The 20,478-nt window shown below is 37.4% G+C and overlaps 1 protein-coding gene across 3 annotated transcripts in view; it reads left to right on the top strand.

The window, feature by feature from the left end:
* ASXL3 (ASXL transcriptional regulator 3) overlaps positions 1-20,478 on the top strand; it is a 154,518-nt gene that overhangs the window by 40,507 nt on the left and 93,533 nt on the right. The window contains exons 1-2 of one of the 3 annotated variants that reach the window (XM_077810309.1): positions 16,740-16,998; positions 20,226-20,334. In XM_077810309.1, coding sequence (XP_077666435.1) covers positions 20,257-20,334 — 78 coding nt within the window. In that variant the 5' untranslated portion in view covers positions 16,740-16,998; positions 20,226-20,256. Of the gene's footprint in view, positions 1-16,739; positions 16,999-19,873; positions 20,335-20,478 lie in introns of those variants that run through there. The other 2 variants (XM_077810312.1, XM_077810308.1) reach the window with 2 other exon arrangements.

The following is a 20,478-nucleotide window of genomic DNA, read 5'->3' as shown; positions in this document are numbered from 1 at the left end:
TATTTCAGGGCTGCTGGGATGTGTGTGGCGGCTGTCAGGCTAAGTGGGAGCTGGTGGAGAGTTGTTGAGGTATATATGGGATAGGGGGGCATTCTAGGGTCTGTTTCTGAGACGTGTTATTCATACACTGGTATATTTTAACTTCCAAAACAGCTCTGTCAGGGTAGATTTGATTTAAATCACTAGTTAGGAAGACTCAATTTAATCATGGATTTCTACATAAAAGTGCATTCTTGTTGGTTGTTATAATCTTAATACATATATTCTTCACAGGTAGAGGAACTTCATTAAAATATTCCGAAACTGGGTCTCCTTTATGGCCTGCTGCCATTATAGGTTTTCCCTTCTAGTGAGAGAATGGTATGGTAGATCTAAAATCAATGAAGTCTACACTCAGAAAGGCCTCAAGAATTCCGGAATATGCTGCTCAAAAAGTTTCACTTTTGTTTCTACTGCCTGTCCCTCCCTTCTCAAATTTATCTCCAGACTTCTCCTTGTCCAGATCGATTCCACCCCCAACAATCTTCTATTCATTGAACTTTTTGAAACTTTGCACTTTTAGAGAGAGGTAAAGGATTGACTCTCTGTATACAAATTTGCAGAGGGACAATAGGGTTGAGGTCTGTTATTTCTCACCTCTATATATTAGTTATTTATTTAAAAACATTTTTGCTGTTAACAAGCATGTTATCTCTGGAGACAGAAATCCACAGTTTGAGAACTGCAAAACTAAGCATCTCTGATGGTATCTTCTAGACTGAGCACTGAGTCCCATTGGGTAGATAGAAAGATTAACCTAAATAATCTATACAGAAGCCCTGGAGCCCCATAAAATTGAGTCACTAATCCATGAACTATTGGAACTCATTTACAAAACTTTTCTTAAACATTACATGAATATATTGTCTCATATAAATTATTATACTCATATATATTATTATTATATATATTATTACTAGAATTAGAATTTATAATCCCTATTCCATGATGAGATATCTTTGAGCTATAATGTATCTTAATTAAAACTATCTTTAGATAGGTTTTTTCCTCAAAAAGCATTTTATCAAAAAAATCGGATTAAAATAAAAAAAACCCAGATTTTTTTTTTAAATCATTGATTTTTATCCACCCTGATCTCTGTGTAGAAATAAAACCAAAAATGACTGCAGGAATTCTCTGTACAAGGACTTTGACATAGATCAAGTGTAACTCTTCAGGAAGGTATATAATACACTTTAAATGCAGCAGTTTTTATTTTGTTTAAAGCTAATTAGTGCTGTTTTCGTCTCATATTTTTCTCTATTCTTATACCAATCTTTTAAGTTACTGTGAGATCAAATTACTTTGTCCAATTTTAGTGTGAAAGCAGAATTAAAATGAAAAGCAATTCATATGCTGATATGGAAACTTTTCTTAATTCTTTACATGACGTTATCTGAAAGAAAGAAGTGTGCTACTTAATATGCAGTTAGTTTTTGGTGAAGCCACATGAAATTTTCCCATTTTTTGCACGTAATTCACATACAAATCAGTATTTATCAATAACAATCACTTTGATATCTGAACACTGAAGTCTCAATAATCCTTTGGCTGGCAAATATTCAAGGTGTAAATGGGAGGAATTGACAAGTAAAAGCCAATTTTTTACCTTTATGAAAAGGGTTAATGAATTTAAAAAAAAAATTTAGAGACATTAACATCCTCGGACCTGTAGTTATTCAAACAGTAAAGATGGTATGAGAAGATAGAAAATGTTCTTACAGAGTGCTCTTTTGAGCTATTTGCCTTGACAGGTAAATGAGACAAAATAGGTTCTCTTTTCTCATTCTTAATGGACTCTAATTTACCTGCAATTGGAGAGCAATGGAATTTGGAAGCTTATCTGGTAGAAGATGCTTGCTCACTAGATGGAAACCAGAAAAATGTGTAGCTTCTATAGTCTCTCCCTCTCAGTATATAGCCTTCATAGATAAAATGTTAGCTTTCACCTGTTTCTCTATGGGACTGCTTCAGTTATTACTGAGATCAGTTTATCTGCTTTTGAGAATCCAACCAAGGGCTAACATAATATTCTTTCTTTTAGAAGAGCTTGAAATACCTTCATGTCTATCATATTATACATATCTCAAGACAATTGTTCATTTGTACTGAAAATAACCACCGTTGTTTTCTGCTATTTGTTAATTTCTTTTTGTTTGTGCTACTAGTCCATCTCTTTGTTTAATAGACCATTAAAATACTTTAAATATTTAAGTCAATTAGAAATTGAACCACATTATCTGAAGAATGACATCCTTCCTTTACAACTACCCCAGCCAAAAAGTAAGAGACTATCTAAGACTTCAGGTCAGGGAAGGGCTGGGAAAGAAACTTGCAAAAAAAACCTGCTGTTGGCTATTATCTTTTCTCAAGAGCTACTAAACTTTGGTCATGTTATTGGTTGATAGCAGGTGAAAATCAGCCCAATTTCAACCTCTTCATATATGTTAAACATCAAAAAACCTCTCTGGTTTTTGCAAGAGTGTTACAAAGTTGTAAACCTAACCAGCTATATCAAAATACCATTCCACCAGATGATGTATAGAAATGCATGAACTAAGGCAGTGATACTATGGAGAGAGTTGCTGTTCCTAGATTTGCACTAGACTGATAAAGGTTAAGGAGATCTGAGACATCAGAATACGGTGAGGGTTGTTGTGTGGCAACCTGGTCTATAATCTTAGCTGGAAGAGGAAGATTAGGTAGTTAGCCAATTGTCATTGTCAAGTGCTGATAATTTCCTGAGAAAAAACTTCTTTATGACAGCAAACTGCCTTTTCAAAGGGAGGCATTGACATTTTTTCACAAGTACAGTATTTCTTCCATATTAGTTCTTTTCATCCAGGAAGACATGGATCCAAATAACACATTGTGACCTGAATCGTTCCCCCTACTTCTGGTATCTCAGTATCAGTGGCCAAAACGCAGCCAGAGGAGTCTTAGTTTTTGCCATATGTGGATGTCTTCTTGTATCTGTGAGATGTAGTGTGGTCCAAACCCATTCATTTTTTTTATCCACAAAGTAACTTGGAATTTCCTCTCAATGAGGGGAACTTAAAATTGGACATCATATTTTGGCTTATCAACCAAAACAAACCTGGTGCTTGAAAGTTTAAGGCCTTATTGGAGAGGTGAAGGACATTGCTTTGCCTCCCTGGCCACCAACAGGATAGTACTCCTATCTCAAACTGTAGGAAGTAGGGGTTGGTCCCTGACATCAGTTAAAATTTGGAACTGCCAAACCTCCAATGTGAACCTAGATCACAGATGTGACCAGCCATTGTCAGTTCAACCAATATCCATCTAGGATGGTCCCATGGACATCATGGTGGTTGTAAAATTCTCAGCTGCTTCAGAAGATTAATTAATGCGGATTTTAGTCACTTCCAGCTCCTCCATGGTGAGAGCCTTCATCAGTACACTTAGAACTTTTGTAGCACAGTGGGGCATTGGAATTAAGTTGGAACCAGGTTTGGTTTATCCACACTGGAATTCACATATAGGATGCACACATTGCTTTTAATCTCATTTTTGCAGATCTCCTCGTTTTCAGGATTAATGCAAACAGCACAGCCACAGAACTGATGCAGCCCTCCCTCTTTTGGCTTCTGCTATATTGATCGCCTAGTTGCAAACAATTATTGTGTCATGTAACCAGGTTTCAGCATTGCATGAAAAATTGGGGGGCGAGGGGAGGCTCTTGGCTTTAATTATATGATAGACAATTGAAATTTTTGTTTAACACTGATCTTTCATTTAACAGTAGGAACCAGAGAATGGGGTTTGTGATGCTGACACCCTAATGTCTTGAAGGGAGAAATCAATGAAGTTGAGATTAGAAATTTCTGTTAGTCTGCCATTACATATGATTTCTCCTAGCTTACTACTGCTGTTATTGAGGATCAGAACCCTCACAACTGATCCCTGCACACTCTGCTTCCACATCCTCTACATGTAACATCAGTGTTCAGCTTTCTTGATCAGCAAGTGGTGGCCATCAAAGTGATGCAGCAAAATAAGTACCACAGGATTGGCTTCAAAGGCCGTTTATGCAACTAAACCACCCTCTCCCAACCTAGTATCTCACTGCCCAATGTCCCTATAAAGGTTTCGAGGGGAGAGGGAGGTAACTTTTCCCAATGGATGAGTTTCAAACACCAAAAAATTCAAAACCATTAATTTCTCCTATCTTGTGGTAGATCTCACCCCCATCCCTTGCCAGCTCTCTCAATTTTATCCTGAATCTCACAATACTTGCTATTTTTTTTTAAAAAGCCCTATTTCATATGACTGCTTGATAATCTCAGGTTTTAATTTTTAAAAAATTAGTTTCTAGCTGTCATGGTTGTGGATTAAAGCTTGAAAACGTGAACTGTAAAGCCTCAAAAATCAGAAAACAAATAAAAAGAACCCAAAATATATTGTGTGTTTCTTTTTAAGTCTCCTGATTTTTAAACCAGTCTTATGATTTTAATGGGCTAAACTTTTTATTTTATTTTATTTAACACTTGGAGTTGGCCCTACTAGAAAAAATAGTTACGTTTTATGCCACAATCCAAAAGTAAGTCCTCAAATCTAGGTCTGTTGTTGGAGGGTAGTTCATGGTGAGTAAATAGGGGAGTACCCTTGTCTCTTTCAGAGTATCCTGGTTGGTTGGAAAAAGGGGCAAAAGGCAGGCCCGAGCTCTGTTTGTGCACAGGCCCCCTGCACGTTCTATCAGTTTTTGGAGTTAATGTTGGCTGTGCTAGGTGCGCGTATCTAACATACCTATCTGGCAAATCTAGATACAATTTCTGATGTGCAGTGGGAGGCTCTGATATTCAGGAAGGTCCTTAAGCACATGCCTAACTTCAAATCCATGTGCATGTCCAATGAAATGCATACTTGCTGGATCAGTGTCATACTTATACCATGAATAATTAAGGTAAACATTAAATAGATTCTTATTAAAGAATAAATAAACAATATTCTCATTAAACATGAATTACAAGTACTTACCAAACTTTCTACTGTCAGTTGATAAATATATTATCTAATAATGTTTACCATTTAATGGTATTCATCCAAAAGGACACTGAATAGACACTGAAATCAAGATAATAATAAATGATAAATAAATATCCTAACAATTCCTGGGTAAGAGTTAAAATTGTTTTATGATGAATATGCATTTCTTTGTAATTAGTGAGTAAAATCCTTGACCTATTTAAGTTAATGGGAATCTTTGTCATTGACTTGGAATCAAGATTTCACTCAATAAGAATAATGTGCTTGTCTGTTATGAGGGCAGTATAAGATTTATGATGCCCTTAATTATTCATTTTTCCACAGTTTAGTGCTTGGATCTTGCAATTGATGTGATAGGTAATATTGTTGTTGTCACCTAACAACCTTAACTGGTTATGTAATGAAGTTTTGAAAGTACATTGAGATTTTACCATATGCTAAGCTTAAAAACCACTCTCAGAATTAATAAACCACTCAAGGTCAAAAAAGAACAAAGAAGAGCTAGTGATAACACAACATGTAATAGTGGTATCTGCAACTGGACTAAGTTAAAACATGAAGGTTAAATAATCTGCCTAGTACTTTGAAGGAAAGAAAGGAGCTTCCATGGAACACTGCTAACTATAACCTCTTCAGCATAGTGGTTTACTCTGTGCATATTCCAATCCAAGCAGCACAACTTCCGTAATTTAAATGTGTTTCCTCAAAACCACAATCTTAACTTGAGCCAGTACTCTGGGCCATGTAAAATTTGATTTTTTCCTTAATTGTATATACCGTAACTGCAGACTGTATATTTCTAGTGTTTCCTGATAGATGAGAGTTGTTAACAAAAATATTTTAAAGACATACTTGATTGTGCTAGGCAGCAAAACCTTAGCAGTAACATTTATTTTGAAGTAGTCAAAGGCAAGCAGATATTTAATTCTGAAACCAAGTAGTATTACTACAAGATCTCTATTTTTGGTTTTCCTTGATAGCAAGTCGTCATGTTTGTGACACAATGTCATTTCTTGGAATCACTTCACAGGTGTTTGAGTTGCGGGTATTTAAAGGGTAAATTACTGCAGAAAGATAGGATTTTCCCAACCCAGCTTTTATTATAGAGGACAGATTCTTCTTTCTGCTGTTCTACTCTAATATCCCCCAAAATAGATTTTGTTCTTTTAAATTTTTTTTTCATTTATTGTTTAAATATAAATGTTTATGTAGAAATAGGAGGATACCTTCCCACACTCCCCCCCCCAGATTGTAAAAATTCGATATACTAAGACATACAAATGAAATTGGGAGGAACCCCACTTGATATTCAGTGTAAAATTGTAAACTATCACTCTCTCAAAACAAATGAAAAGAAAAATAATGACCCATAAAAAGCAGAGGAGAAAATCATGAATGGTTACAAGGAGGAAAAAAAAGGTACTTTCCTGCATTTTTTGATATTTTAAAGGAGGAATAAAAGGTGCTGTCCTTGCAGAGTTTTGCACTGAAATAGGGGAACATAAAATGAGGCTTAGCTAAGGTTGTTAGCTTTAGATCAGAAGTCACTGAGTGATTGCTATCTTTGACTTCTAGAATACTTTATGCTAAAAAGAGATTTTATTTCTAAATTACTGATTTAAATCCACTTTTCTCTACACTCCTTTGCAACTAGTCAAGGCACCTTTAAATCTAGAGTGTTGGGATTTTTTTTGCCTAGAAGTTTTCTTTGTGTCTTTTCACAGCCATTGTTTGTTCTCCCACCATGGTGCTCATCCTTCTGGTCAGAGATTTGAATTGGACTTCTTTCAGAATATGTCAGTGATGCTTTTCTCCTTTTTCAGGGGGTTGCTGAAAACATATAGCTTCATATCTCATAGCGCACTGGTCAGATCTCCTTACATCTGAGAACAAAACAGATACTGTAATTGCAACCCATTCTTAAAGATCCACAGATGGTTCATGGATCACTTGGGTGGTGGTGGGGGGGAGAAATCACTGTAGTAGGTATGAATTCTACTTCTAACTTCATCATTTCTTCTCCCCGCCCACCCCACCTCCACCCTCTCAATTCCCCCCTGCCTGTGTTTTGTTACTAATGACATTTCCATGAAAACATCTTTGTTCCTTGGTTCATGTGTTCCTGCTGTTTTTTCCTCTTTTGAAGTCAGTCTTCTGTTTTTATATCACATTTGCTGTACTGGTGGCTGTGACATCACAAACACAGGATGTGAGGAGACAACATGAACTGCTAGGAAATACAGATCTTATTTGCACTTAAATATCCTTCCTAGGGAAGAGGAGAAGGGTCAGGTGAGGGGGAATGAAATTATGGTATAGGGTCAAAATTGTTTCCAAATAGAGTATATTTCAATGCTTTTAATAGGGTCTCAGAAGCTCTTTAAATAAAAAACTGAACCATAGTCACTGAGGTCAGGGAAACTATATTGGAATGCTGTTAGCAGCAGAATCCAAATTATATGTGATTGAAGCTAGCAATGTTGTGGTCCCTATTCAGTTGGGCCTAAGAAATCATCCTTGTTAAGTAAAGACAGTAAAATCTTTACAATATTGATAATCCTCCGACTTGATGTAACAGTAGACATTGGGAATGAGGTGAATTTTGGGTGGAGAAATAATTTCCTTAGAAATTTTAAGCAGGAATTCCAAATCTTACTAACTCAGAAAAGTGTGTACTAGAAACTGCACATTAATGTGGCAGATTCAAACAGGACAACATCTTGGCACTTGTCAGTTTTAAAAGACTGGATTAAAAGAGTAAAATAAGTAAGATCAGCTAAACATTGACACTTTTGTTAGTGAAAGCAGCTGAAAGAAAATGTGCACTATTTTTTTCTACAGCATATTTGTATTAAAACTGGCCTTCTCAGCAGAACAAGAGATTTTCATAAACTCTTTCCATTCATAGATCCTTCAGTTTCATATCACATTCTGGCTTTAAAACTGTCAGTAACTTTTTTTAGGTTTTAACAATTTCGAAGAGAAAAGATATACCTGTAAACATCCATAAAATGAAAACAAAATCTTAACATTAAACAATTGCCAGTTATTTCACCAAATAGTGTTTTTGGACTGGTTTAAAAAATGATTAGATATTGGCATAATTTAACACACTTTTCTTTTACCTGAAATATGTGTGTGTGTTTAATTTCAATAATTTATTAATGTGTTGGATTTTTTTGCATGGCTGTGAGGGGGGAAAGAGGGCTGATACGTGCTTTATCACCTCTTGGTTGTTCCCTGGATGTAATTTTAGTAACATTTTGCATTTGTCTCGGCAGCGGGTGTGACTTGAAAAAAAAATTTTTTAGACTTGCTGTAAAAATAAATATGGCTAATTTGTCTGGAACTATAAGTGGGCTCAGTTCCATTGAGTTAGATCAGTGGTTCTCAAACTTATTTGATTGGGCCCCCCTTCTTCGTGTCTGTAGTCGTTCACGCTCCCCCTCCCTGCTCAAGTACATATTCCACACCCAGCTCTGAAGGCCGAGCGGAGAGCAGCGGCTGCTGCTTGGCACCCAGCTCTGAAGGCCGAGCGGAGAGCAGCGGCTGCTGCTTGGCACCCAGCTCTGAAGGCCGAGCGGAGAGCAGCGGCTGCTGCTTGGCACCCAGCTCTGAAGGCAGCACTGCGCCAGTAGCAGCACAGAAGTAAGTGAGGGTGTCAAGTAAGGGTGTCAGTGTGAAAAGTGATATTCATCAGAGAAGAATCTGAGCCCAGGTTGTCTCCATGTGTGGGAATGGGGGGCAGGGGAGAAGGTGAGCCTGAGCCTGCCTGGTGGGGTTCCAGGTGTCCCCTTTATCTCCACCTCCTGGGTGTGCACGGCCCTCCTGCATGAGCCCCAGCCCAGCCACCTGGGGCTGACAGAGAGCTCTAACCCCCCACCCCACACACACATGCGCACACCTCGTGCTTCCCTTGACACATTCCCGTGCCTTCATTGAGAGGCCTGCCCCATAGTTTGAGAACTGCTGAGTTAGATGGATTTTTCATGAGCAGATGCTTTTTCACTTCTCTTCTGCTTTGTGTGCGTGACTGATACAGTCACTTTCAGACACTGTAAGTGCTCGCTTTGGTGGTTAACTTAACACATGAAAATTTTTGTGACTTTGCGCAAAAGTTTCTCAGTCTGCTTCTAAGATTCATATCCTTGTGAAGCTGTGTTTTCATGGAAAAATACAGTTAATATTTTACCACTTCGCTAGCCAATCAAATACTGACCACACAAAGAAAAAAGCTAGTTGAAAAAGCAGTGTGTGGTATTTTCCCAAAACAAGCCAAAGAGGTTTTTGTGGGGGAGGCTAGCCACTTTAAAATGGCTAAGTAAAACAACAGAGTTAGTGATAACTTTCTGTAGCTCCCTAGAGTGGAATTTTAGAGAAGGAAGGGGATTAAATTAATGCTAAATGTGTCTTGTTTGACGTGGTCATTTAATTTCAAAGTTAATTTTTTATTGAAGAATGAGTGAAATACAATTGATGCCCAACTCAAAGGACAGAGAGATTTGGAAGCTAACTATTCATTTTGTATTCACACATTTTATGGCAGTTTGTCTTGTGTTTAGTACGTTTCTAATTCTAGCACAGTAATATATTTTCATTTTCTAAACAAATACATTTAAAAATCACAAGTGCCTGTGAAATATATGAAAATAAGACTTCCAGTACATAATATGTATCAAAACCATAATTTCTCAAGCAGAAATAATGGGTTTATTGGCTTTGGGGGAAAATCTCCTTTTATGACTTTTACCTCTTCTTCCATGGCTTGTTCTCCATGGCAAGAGCTCATCTGTTTCCTGTCCCCCTACTTTTGTTCATGCTAACCATCAGCACTGGGGCAGAAACAAAAAAGTAGATTACTTTTTTATACAATTAGTTATAATTATTAATAGGCCACTTTGTAATGAAAAAAGTGAAGAAAATCACACTTACTTGCTTATTGAAGAAAATGACTATCACAAATTTACATACTCTTTTGCTTGTTTAAGTGTGCCTTGCTCAAAGTAACGAAATACCTGCTCCTGGATTATACTGAATGGAGGGGAACTCCTATGTTTGGGGGACACTTTAGCTAATGTCTGTGGCAACCATTTTAGTGCACCCTGAGTTCTTCCTGCTTGAGTATCCATTTTTATTCTGAAACAGTTTTTGATGAGGATTTCAAAAAGTACTTTTTTGTTTCTGTCTGAGTTTCGTAAGCATACATTTTAAAAATTTATCATTATTATTATTAGCATTAGATTATTGCTATATTCTGCATACTGCAACTAACACATTGGAAAGGATTGCTTAGAATCAAAATGGGCTTACAATAAGAACAGAAGACTGGCCATACTGAGTCAGACCAATGGTCCATCTAGTTTTGGTATCCTGTCTTGCGACAGTGGCCAATGCCAAATGCTTTGGAGGGAATGAGCAGAACAGGCAATTATCAACTGATCCATCCCCTGTTGTCCAGTCCCAACTTCTGGCATTCAGAGGCTTAGAGGCACCTAGAGCATGGGGTTGCATCTTTGACTGTCTTGCTTAGTAGCCATTGATGGACTTACCCTAGATGAACTGATCCAATCCTTTTCTGAACCCAGTTGTACTTTCGGCTTTCACAACATCCCCTGTTAATGAGTTCCACAGGTTCACTGTGCATTGTGTAAAGGAGAACTTCCCTTATATTTGTTTTTCTTCTGCTGCCTATTTGTTGGATTCTTGTTTTACATGAAGGAGAAATAAAATATCCCTACTCACTTTCTGCACACACCATTCATGATTTTATAGACATCTATCATATCCCCTCTTAACCATCTATTTTCTAACATGAACCGTTCCAGTGTTTTTAATCTCTCCCCATATAGAAGCTATTCCATATTCCTAATCATGTTTGTTCCCTTCTGTGTAAGTTTTCCAATTCTAATATATATTTTTTGAGATGGGGCAACCAGTTCTGTACACAGTATTAAGGTGTGGTGTACCATGGATAAAGTGGCATTATGACATGTTCTGTCTCATTATCTATCTCTTTCATAACAGCTCCTAACATTGCTTGCTTTTTTGATGAGTGCTGCTGCACATTGAGCAGATGTTTTCGGAGAACTATCCATTATGACTGCAAGATGTCTTGAGTGGTAACAGCTAATTTAGACCCCATCATTTTATATGTATAGTTGGGCTTAAGTTTTCCAAAGCACATTACTTTGCATTTATCAACATTGAATTTCATCTGCCATTTTGTTGCCATGTCACCTAGTTTAGTCAGATCCCTTTATAACTCTTTGCAGTCATCCTTGGACTTAACTATCGTGAGTAATTTTGTGTCGTCTGCAGATTTTCCCACCTCACTGTTCACCCCCTTTCCGGATCATTTATGAATACATTGAACAGCACAGGTCCCAGAACAGATACTTGGGGAAACCCGCTTTTTACCTCTCTCCATTGTGAAAACTCACCATTTATTCCTGCCCTTTGTTTCCTGTCTTTTAACCAGTTACTGAGGCATGAGAGAACCTTTCCTCTTATCCCATGATTGCTTAGTTGGCTGAAGAGCCTTTGGTGTGGAACCTTGTCAAAGACTTTCTGAAAGTACAAGTACACTATATCAACTGGATACACTCTTGTCCACATACTTGTTGACACCTGCAGAGAATTCTAATAGCTGTGTTGACTCTTCCCCAACATATTGTGTTCATCTACGTGTCTGATGATTCTGTTCTGTACTATAGATTCAACCAAATGCCTGGTACTGAAGTTAGATTTACTGGCCAGAATTGCCTCTGACGCCTTTTTAAAAATTAGCGTTATATTCGCTATCCTCCAGTCATCTGGTACTGAGGCTGATTTAAGCAATAAGGTTACATGTCACAGTTAGTGGTTCTACAGTTTCATATTTGCATTCTTTCAGAACTCTTGGGTAAACACTATCTGGTCCTAGTGACTTATTACTGTTCAATATAGGACAGTTCCTCAGATTTGTCACCTAAAATGAATGGATAAGATGTTGGAATCGCCCTTATGTTCTCCGCAGTGAAGATTGATGCAAAGAATTCATTTAGCTTCTCCGCAACATCCTTGTCTTCTTTGAGTGCTCCTTTAGCACTTTGATTATCCAGTGGCTCCACTGGTTATTTGCAAAAAGAAAAGGAGTACTTATGGCACCTTAGAGACTAACAAATTTATTTGAACATAAGCTTTCGTGAGCTACAGCTCACTTCATCATTCAGTGGAAAATCCGATGAAGCTCACGAAAGCTTATGCTCAAATAAATTTGTTAGTCTCTAAGGTGCCACAAGTACTCCTTTTCTTTTTGCGAATACAGACTAACATGGCTGCTACTCTGAAACCCGTCATTATGCAAGGCACTGAATTTAGCCGTATGGAGTGGAAATCTATCAACTTCATGAAAAATCTCATACAGATACAGACAGACATCATCTTCCTTTCCAAATGAAAACAGATGGACATCATACCAAAAGGACTGAAGGTAAAAAATCCATTACAATCTACATACCACACAGACTATGCTGACAGCTTGTGCCACACGCTCTCAAAGAAAAAAAGGTATTTTCCACTGAATGCATCCGATCAAGTGAGCTGTAGCTCACGAAAGCTTATGCTCAAATAAATTGGTTAGTTTCTAATGTGCCACAAGTACTCCTTTTCTTTTTGCGAATACAGACTAACACGGCTGCTACTCTGAAAACTGGTTATTTGGCGAGCTTACTGCTAATGATGTCCTTAATTTTTGTTGTTGTTAGTTTGTATGTCTTTTGCTAGCTGATCTTCAAATTCTTTTTTAGTCTGCGTAATTATATTTTTACACTTGACTTGACAGAGTTTGTGTTCCTTTCTGTTTTCCTCAGTAGGATTTGACTTCCAATTTTTAAAGGATGCCTTTTTGCCTCTGTCTATTTTACTCTGTTTAGCCATGGTGGCATTTTTTATCATCTTTTTTTTTTAATTTGTGGTATACATTTAGTTTGAGCTTCTGTTATGGTGTTTTTAAATAGTTTCCATGCAGCTTACCCTCATTTCATTCTTGTGACTGTTCCTTTTAATTTCCTTTTAACCAGCTTTCTCATTTTTGTGTAGATATCCTTTTTGAAGTTATATGCTACTGTAGTGGGTTTCTTTTGGTATTTTCTGTCCCTACAAGGCAGTTAAATTTCAGTATGAGTGTGTCTCATCTTCTTGGGGGTTTTTTTTCTCTCTACTTTCCTCCAAATGTAGACCAAATTACAGTGAAAACATGTTTTGTAAAATATTATTCTCATTTCCTTTCTGGTCAAGGAATGCTCATTACCATAAATAATGTTATTTAAAGGGGTTTCCTAATGATACAAGCATATTCTTTAGAAGCTATGAATATGAGAAATATACAGGGTGGTATTTTAAGCAGTGTCTGACAAAAGGGCACAGATCAGTTAAAAGAGAACAAGCATAGCTTTTTAAAAAGTGAATGTAAGGTGTAAATATAATTTGTCTGTACAGTATATGTTGACATTTGTATTATGTATATTTTTTCTAGTTTAGCCACCTACAATATGGTTAGCATCTTATTCTTCAGTATAAATTTTCTTTTGCTTTTGTACTTTTACCTTCATATGAGAAGTTTTTCTTTGTTCAGGAAAACAGTGTTACATTGTAGGTTAAAGATCCATGTCTGCAGTTCTCGCTTTCCAAAGTGTATATACTCTGTGAGATATTAAATAATCTGTAACAGAATACACTTTGTGTCTGCTTCAGTGAACCACTATCTTACATTATGACCAGTTTGCTTATATGGGTGGTGATGGTCAGGGGAGAGAACTCCTGAAAACCTTAGGAGAACTATAAATTATTTAATCTAGTGTAGTTTCAGTAGTTCTTATGTTGGTGAAGTTGTAACTTCTGTTGCATTTAATTACTTGATCAGTTGCTTTAAATTAGGGATGAATTCTGTAAAATTACACTTAAGTTGCTTTATAAATGTAGCTACTGAATGAGGGTGGTTCTTAGACATGGGCACCTCTATACAATTATATTTGAAAACTAGAAAATGTCCCCACCCTGATCCTGTAGGGCGTGTGGGTCTGACTAGATGGAGACGTTTGCGGGATCAGAGCAGTGTGTGTTCATGTGTATTTTTCCTAGTTGAAATGGTTTTGCTCACTTTAAGTTTTGTGTCAGCCAGTTCTTGAAGAGGAGAGAGGTAATAACCTCATGCTGATTGCTACTGTGTAAGGAAGGGCTTGATCCAAAGCTGCTTGAAGTCAATGAAAGTATTTCTACGGCCTTTAACAGGCCTTTGGATCAGACCCTATATGTGTTGCTTTACAGTGTGCATGGGCAAACAACATGCTCAGTCAAGGCTTTCCCCAGCATTTCTGGCTTCCATATATATTGAACAAATATTAGTTTAATTTATTTATAGTGTAGGGTAAATCTTTTGCTTCTACAGAATATTTGAATAATACTAAAGATATGACTTCGTATTAGCTCTAGGAATTAGTAATGAGTTATGGAGCTTTCACTTTTGGTTTGTTTCCAGTTGTGGTCAAAAGTTGTTAGTATCTGTTGGCTGTTCGGTCGACTGTGTGAAATGAATCGGTGATTTTAGTACCATTTGCAGCGGTCAGGTGTCCACATCGTAGAAATTGCCATCAGACTTGGAACTAAGTGACACCCTTGTTACTAGTCTTGATAAAGAGACCTAAACAAAAATGTGCATGATGGCTGGACTCCTGTTATTGCTACTGGTGGCCTCCCTTCTTCAGTTGAGGTACGTTGGCTGGGCAGTGTGAGGAAATGTTTGTCTGAATTTAATCAATTAATTTTCCTTTTTTTAAAACAGTGTACTTTGCCAAGTCATCTTTCTCATGGCAATCCATCTAGCAAAAAGAAAAGGAGTACTTGTGGCACCTTAGAGACTAACAAATTTATTTGAGCATAAGCTTTCGTGAGCTACAGCTCACTTCATCGGTTGCATTCAGTGGAAAATACAGTGGGGAGATTTATATACATAGAGAACATGAAACAACGAGTGTTACCATACACACTGTAACCAGAGTGATCACTTAAGGTGAGCTATTCCCAGCAGGAGAACGGGAGGGGGGAGGGGGACACCTTTTGTAGAGATAATCAAGGTGGGCCATTTCCAGCAGTTGACAAGAATGTCTGAGGAACAGTGGGTGGGAGGGAATAAACATGGGGAAATAGTTTTACTTTGTGTAATGACCCATCCACTCCCAGTCTCTATTCAAGCCTAAGTTAATTGTATCCAGGTTGCAAATTAATTCCAATTCAGCAGTCTCTTGTTGGAGTCTGTTTCTGAAGTTTTTTTTGTTGAAGTATTGCGCTTTTAGGTCTGTAATAGAGTGACCAGAGAGATTGAAGTGTTCTCCAACTGGTTTTTGAATATTATAATTCTTGACGTCTGATTTGTGTCCATTTATTCTTTTACGTAGAGACTGTCCAGTTTGACCAATGTACATGGCAGAGGGGCATTGCTGGCACATGATGGCATATATCATATTGGTGGATGCGCAGGTGAACGAGCCTCTGATAGTGTGGCTGATGTTATTAGGCCCTGTGATGGTGTCCCCTGTATAGATATGTGGCACAGTTGGCAATGGGCTTTGTTGCAAGGTTAGGTTCCTGGGTTAGTGGTTCTGTTGTGTTGTGTGTGTTTGCTGGTGAGTATTTGCTTCAGAATGGGGGGCTGTCTGTAAGGAAGGACTGGCCTGTCTCCCAAGGTCTGTGAGAGTGATGGGTCGTCCTTCAGGATAGGTTGTAGATCCTTGATGTTGCGTTGGAGAGGTTTTAGTTGGGGGCTGAAGGTGACGGCTAGTGGCGTTCTGTTACTTTCTTTGTTGGGCCTGTCCTGGAGTAGGTGGCTTCTGGGTACCCTTCTGGCTCTGTCATTCTGTTTCTTCACTTCAGCAGGTGGGTATTGTAGTTGTAAGAATGCTTGAGAGAGATCTTGTAGGTGTTTGTCTCTGTCTGAGGGGTTGGAGCAAATGCGGTTGTATCGCAGAGCTTGGCTGTAGACGATGGATCGTGTGGTGTGGTCAGGGTGAAAGCTGGAGGCATGTAGGTAGGAATAGCGGTCAGTAGGTTTCCGGTATAGGGTGGTGTTTATGTGACCATCGCTTATTAGTACCGTAGTGTCGAGGAAGTGGATCTCTTGTTTGGACTGGTCCAGGCTGAGGTTGATGGTGGGATGGAAATTGTTGAAATCATGGTGGAATTCCTCAAGGGCTTCTTTTCCATGGGTCCAGATGATGAAGATGCGCTTTTCCACTGAATGCATCCGATGAAGTGAGCTGTAGTTCACGGAAGCTTATGCTCGAATAAATTTATTAGTCTCTAAGGTGCCACAAGTACTCCTTTTCTTTTTGCGAATACAGACTAACACGGCTGCTACTCTGAAACCTGTCATCTAGCAAAGATGATTAAAATTAAACGGAGGCTACGACTTTAAGGTTTTTTAAAAGGTTTTAATTTATTTAAACATATTTTTCATTGTGCTCAGTAATCTTAAAAAAAACTTGTTTGTATTGACTTTTGTCCTTTTCTCTGTGGCAAAAACTGTTTTATGGAGGGTGATTGAACATAGTAGTCAGATTTCTTTCTTATCTGCTTACAGGGGGTTAATGTAGTTAACGCCTGCTGCAGAGCGAGCAGAAGGAACTCAAAACACAAGATACTTTTTGAGGGGAGAAAGGGGAAGCTTGCCCTGATAAATGGAAGTTTGTGTGCATATTAGGAGGAAGATATCACACAGTGTTTAAGAACTTGTGTACTTCTGAATCATAACAGTTTTAGAAAAGAACAAATTTTGCATCCTAAACTTCTTGACAATATCTTTTAAATTATCAAAAAGTCTTAACACCTTCTTTTTATATTGGAAGACTAACCAATTATTCTCTTTCTTTCTTGTTTTGCATGTGGTTGCTTCGTGCCTCCCTATCTCCTTTATAGGAAGTAAGTATCTTTTTAAAAACACTTTATAATTTTGAAAGTATTTTCTAAAAGTGCTTGTTTTGTGTGTGTGTGTGTGTGTGTGTGTGTGTGTGTGTGAGAGAGTAAATTGGTTTTCTTTTGATAACAGAAAATACCCACTTTAAAGACACATATTACTACAGATGAAAGTACTCAGGAATGTTTTTCATAATAGCAAAATAGTTTTCCGCACAGTATAAAATATATGCTTCTAAAGGCTGAAATTTCACATATGCTGATTCATAGTGACAAACGTTTTTTCAGTATATAGGTTTAAAACATGTGGCTGTTTTCGAGGCATAAATATCAAGGCATGGTGTGCAACTTGGTCAAAATCGAACTGATTCCGATAAGAATTTGACCCAAAGTTTTTTGAGTATCTTCTGTTTGATATGCAAGGAATAAAATAGGGGCAGGGGAAGTCACAAAATGCCTAGGAAAGACCCAGTAAAAGGGGAAAACAACCGTGTAGCTTTTAAAGATATTCTTGGGCATCTGCAGCCTTGACTCTCTCTACCACATACAAGACAGAGTGGTAGCTTGTGAAAAGAGGAGTGTGGCCTTCAAGAAGGAGGGAAGGTTGGAGTGCTCATTATATGTTGCATACATCCCTAGCAAAGTAGGGAAATATTTAGACTCAGTTCCACTCAGCCGACACCACACTGCATGATTGGATCTTTAGTCATTGGGTTTTCAGGATGCAGCCCAGTGCTTTCTGATGATGTATGTGGCAAGTGTCTCCTGAGGATAATACAGTTCAACTTTAACACCAGGAGTATTGGTCTGATCTCCACTTCCCCTTCTTCGTGTTCTGTAGGAGGGGAGCTAATATAGGGATTGTTGAAGTTGGCACGTCGGATACATGTACTTAATGCTCAGTAGCTGACATGGATTCCTTTGTACTCAGAAAGTGGTTACTATTGTCCATTTACTAATTGGCCAGTATTTGAAGATTAAGATACCTGCTGCGAGAACAGTAGTGGCCATGGGGGGAGAGTTCTATATTTTGAGTTCATTTATCTTGTATTATTTTAATTGCCAAAGATGAGATATCTAAACACAAGTGTTGTGACCAAAATCTCTCTAGATGGACCAGCAGTAGAAATTAGAAGAAAGATGCAAAATGCAAACTTGAGTATTATATAGACACACACAACTCTATTTTGTTATTCCATGCAAAGAATTCAGCTGCCTTTGCAGTTAGCATCTTCCTATCAGCATCCTGCTGAAATAGTCTTCATTTCTGACAGTTTCACTAAATCGAAGCTCCAAGCATCTGACATAATTATCAGTAGCTTCAAGTTATATATGTTATCATCTAAAAAATGTAACTTGAGAAAAATGGTCTTGCATTACTAAGTTAAATGCCATATGTCACGGTATATGAACCAGTAATTCAATAAGAACATTTCTAGAGAAAGGCGTGCATCTTATTTGAAGTCTGTGTTCACTGATCATCAAACAGTAACAGGACATTTTAATGTGTTCTACTTTAGCTGTACTTGTAATTTATTCACATTCCTAGACTGGTCACATAGTATTATATCAGCTCAAAATGTAGGATTCTTTTTATTTGCAGGAAAAATAATTTTTTTAAAGAACAAATCCTTCAAAAATGTTCTGTTTGTATGTTTTAAAATTTACCATTTAATATCTGACATGAAGAGCTATAGCAGCAGGTTTAGCTGTAGTATTGGTTTTTAATGGAGAAGCAGTATGTACACTGTCTGAGAGTCAATACAGAGTAAATATTGTGGTAATATGGCACTGTAGGTGACCTATAATAAATTATATTCTACAGCTGTTCTGATATGAGGACACCTTATAACTAACTACCTATGAGCTTTTACTGGAACAACAAATAAATGATCATATAATCCATCTTGTCAGAAAGTTAATTTACATACATTATGGACAAATTCTGCTTTGAGATGCAACCATTGAACTCATTAGGAACAGTGTCCACATCAGAGGACAGAATTTAGCTCCTACCAATAAAATCTACCAGAAACAGTTTTGAATAGGGACCAGTATAATTAAAAAAAATTATAATGGACTCCTGAACCATAATTCCTGCAGACTTTTTGATTGTCTAACTGAAGCACATTAGTTTCTGATGGACTTTAAGTTCCAGGCCCAGTATTTTGCTGGGTGTAGCCTCAATCCTGCAAACACACATGCATAACTTTATGCATATGAGTAGTTACACTTAAGTTAGTGGGACTGTTTATGTGGCTAAAGTTAAGCATGTGTGTTTGCAAGATTGGAGTCTATGTGAAGAAACACAGTTGGAAGTTTAGTCTCTAATCATAAGTGTAACAATGTGTATGGGGAGATAGATATGATGACAGTACACCTATAAACCCTGTAGTTAATTTTAGTTGTTCCATTAATATGAAACAGGATAAGTTTGTGAGCAGTCCCTGCACCTTCACTATCCCCCAAATTAACTTTTCAGAATAATATGAATTTAGCCAGATCAAAAATGCTTGCTTTGTTTTTCTCTTGCATGTAAAATCTGGCCCTGTGTATACGTCACCTAAAGATATTTGTACAAATTAAACTCTGTGTGAAGGTATTGATTTTATTTGACCATTTTTAAAAGGTACTTCAAAGTGCATTCCAATATGATATTGCATATAATTACTGTGCCACTAAAAGTATAAAATATGTGTGTGTGTGTTTCTATAGTAACTTATGTTGGGCATTTTAGAAAAATGCTGTCCTAAGTAACTTTAACTCCTGTAAGTTTAAATATGTTCTTCCTGAGCTCTTTATTATTATTCTTTTGTTGCCTTTCATCCTATAGGATGCAGCTGCCCTTGAACTTGGTACTGTTTTGATCATTCATGTGCAGCAGCCACATTGTCTGTAACATTTTGAAAATGAGGCTTCATGGTGTTGTTTGTGAAGTAATTTCACATAAATATTTGGACTTTGGTTCTTTAGAACATGAAGCTGATTGCTCTATGAAGAAAAGCATAATTATAATTCACAGACTTTTTGCCTGAAGCCTCGGGGACAGATGCATATGATTAAGTTTGAAACTGCCCTGTTATTGTAATGTAGATGTTTTCAAGGTTGGGAGAATTTAAAAAAAAAAAAAAGAAAAAGGCAAGCATGAGTTTAAAAAAAAAGACAGAGGGAATAGTTTTACAAGAAGCACTCGATCTTGGACTGCTTTATTTTTGCACAATTTTATTTTTCAGTGGAACCTCTCCATTAGCTTGTCTGAATGCAATGCTTCATACTAACACTCGTGTAGGTGATGGAACGTTCTTCAAAATCCCTGGGAAGTCGGGACTCTATGCTCTCAAAGTAAGTTGAATTTTTGCATATGGAAAGTACATAAAGTGGATTAATAGTGCCATGTATGTCTCAATAGATATAAAGGAAAACAAATTAGATTCTGTGGGGAGTAGATGAGCTGAAAGTCTTTTTCTAACTGTTTTCAGATGTCTT

This window comes from Eretmochelys imbricata, chromosome 2 (genome assembly GCF_965152235.1).
Source record: "Eretmochelys imbricata isolate rEreImb1 chromosome 2, rEreImb1.hap1, whole genome shotgun sequence".
Lineage (NCBI taxonomy): Eukaryota > Metazoa > Chordata > Testudines > Cheloniidae > Eretmochelys > Eretmochelys imbricata.
The sequence above is the reverse complement of the archived record's forward strand: the minus strand, read 5'-3'. Positions and strand labels throughout refer to the sequence as shown.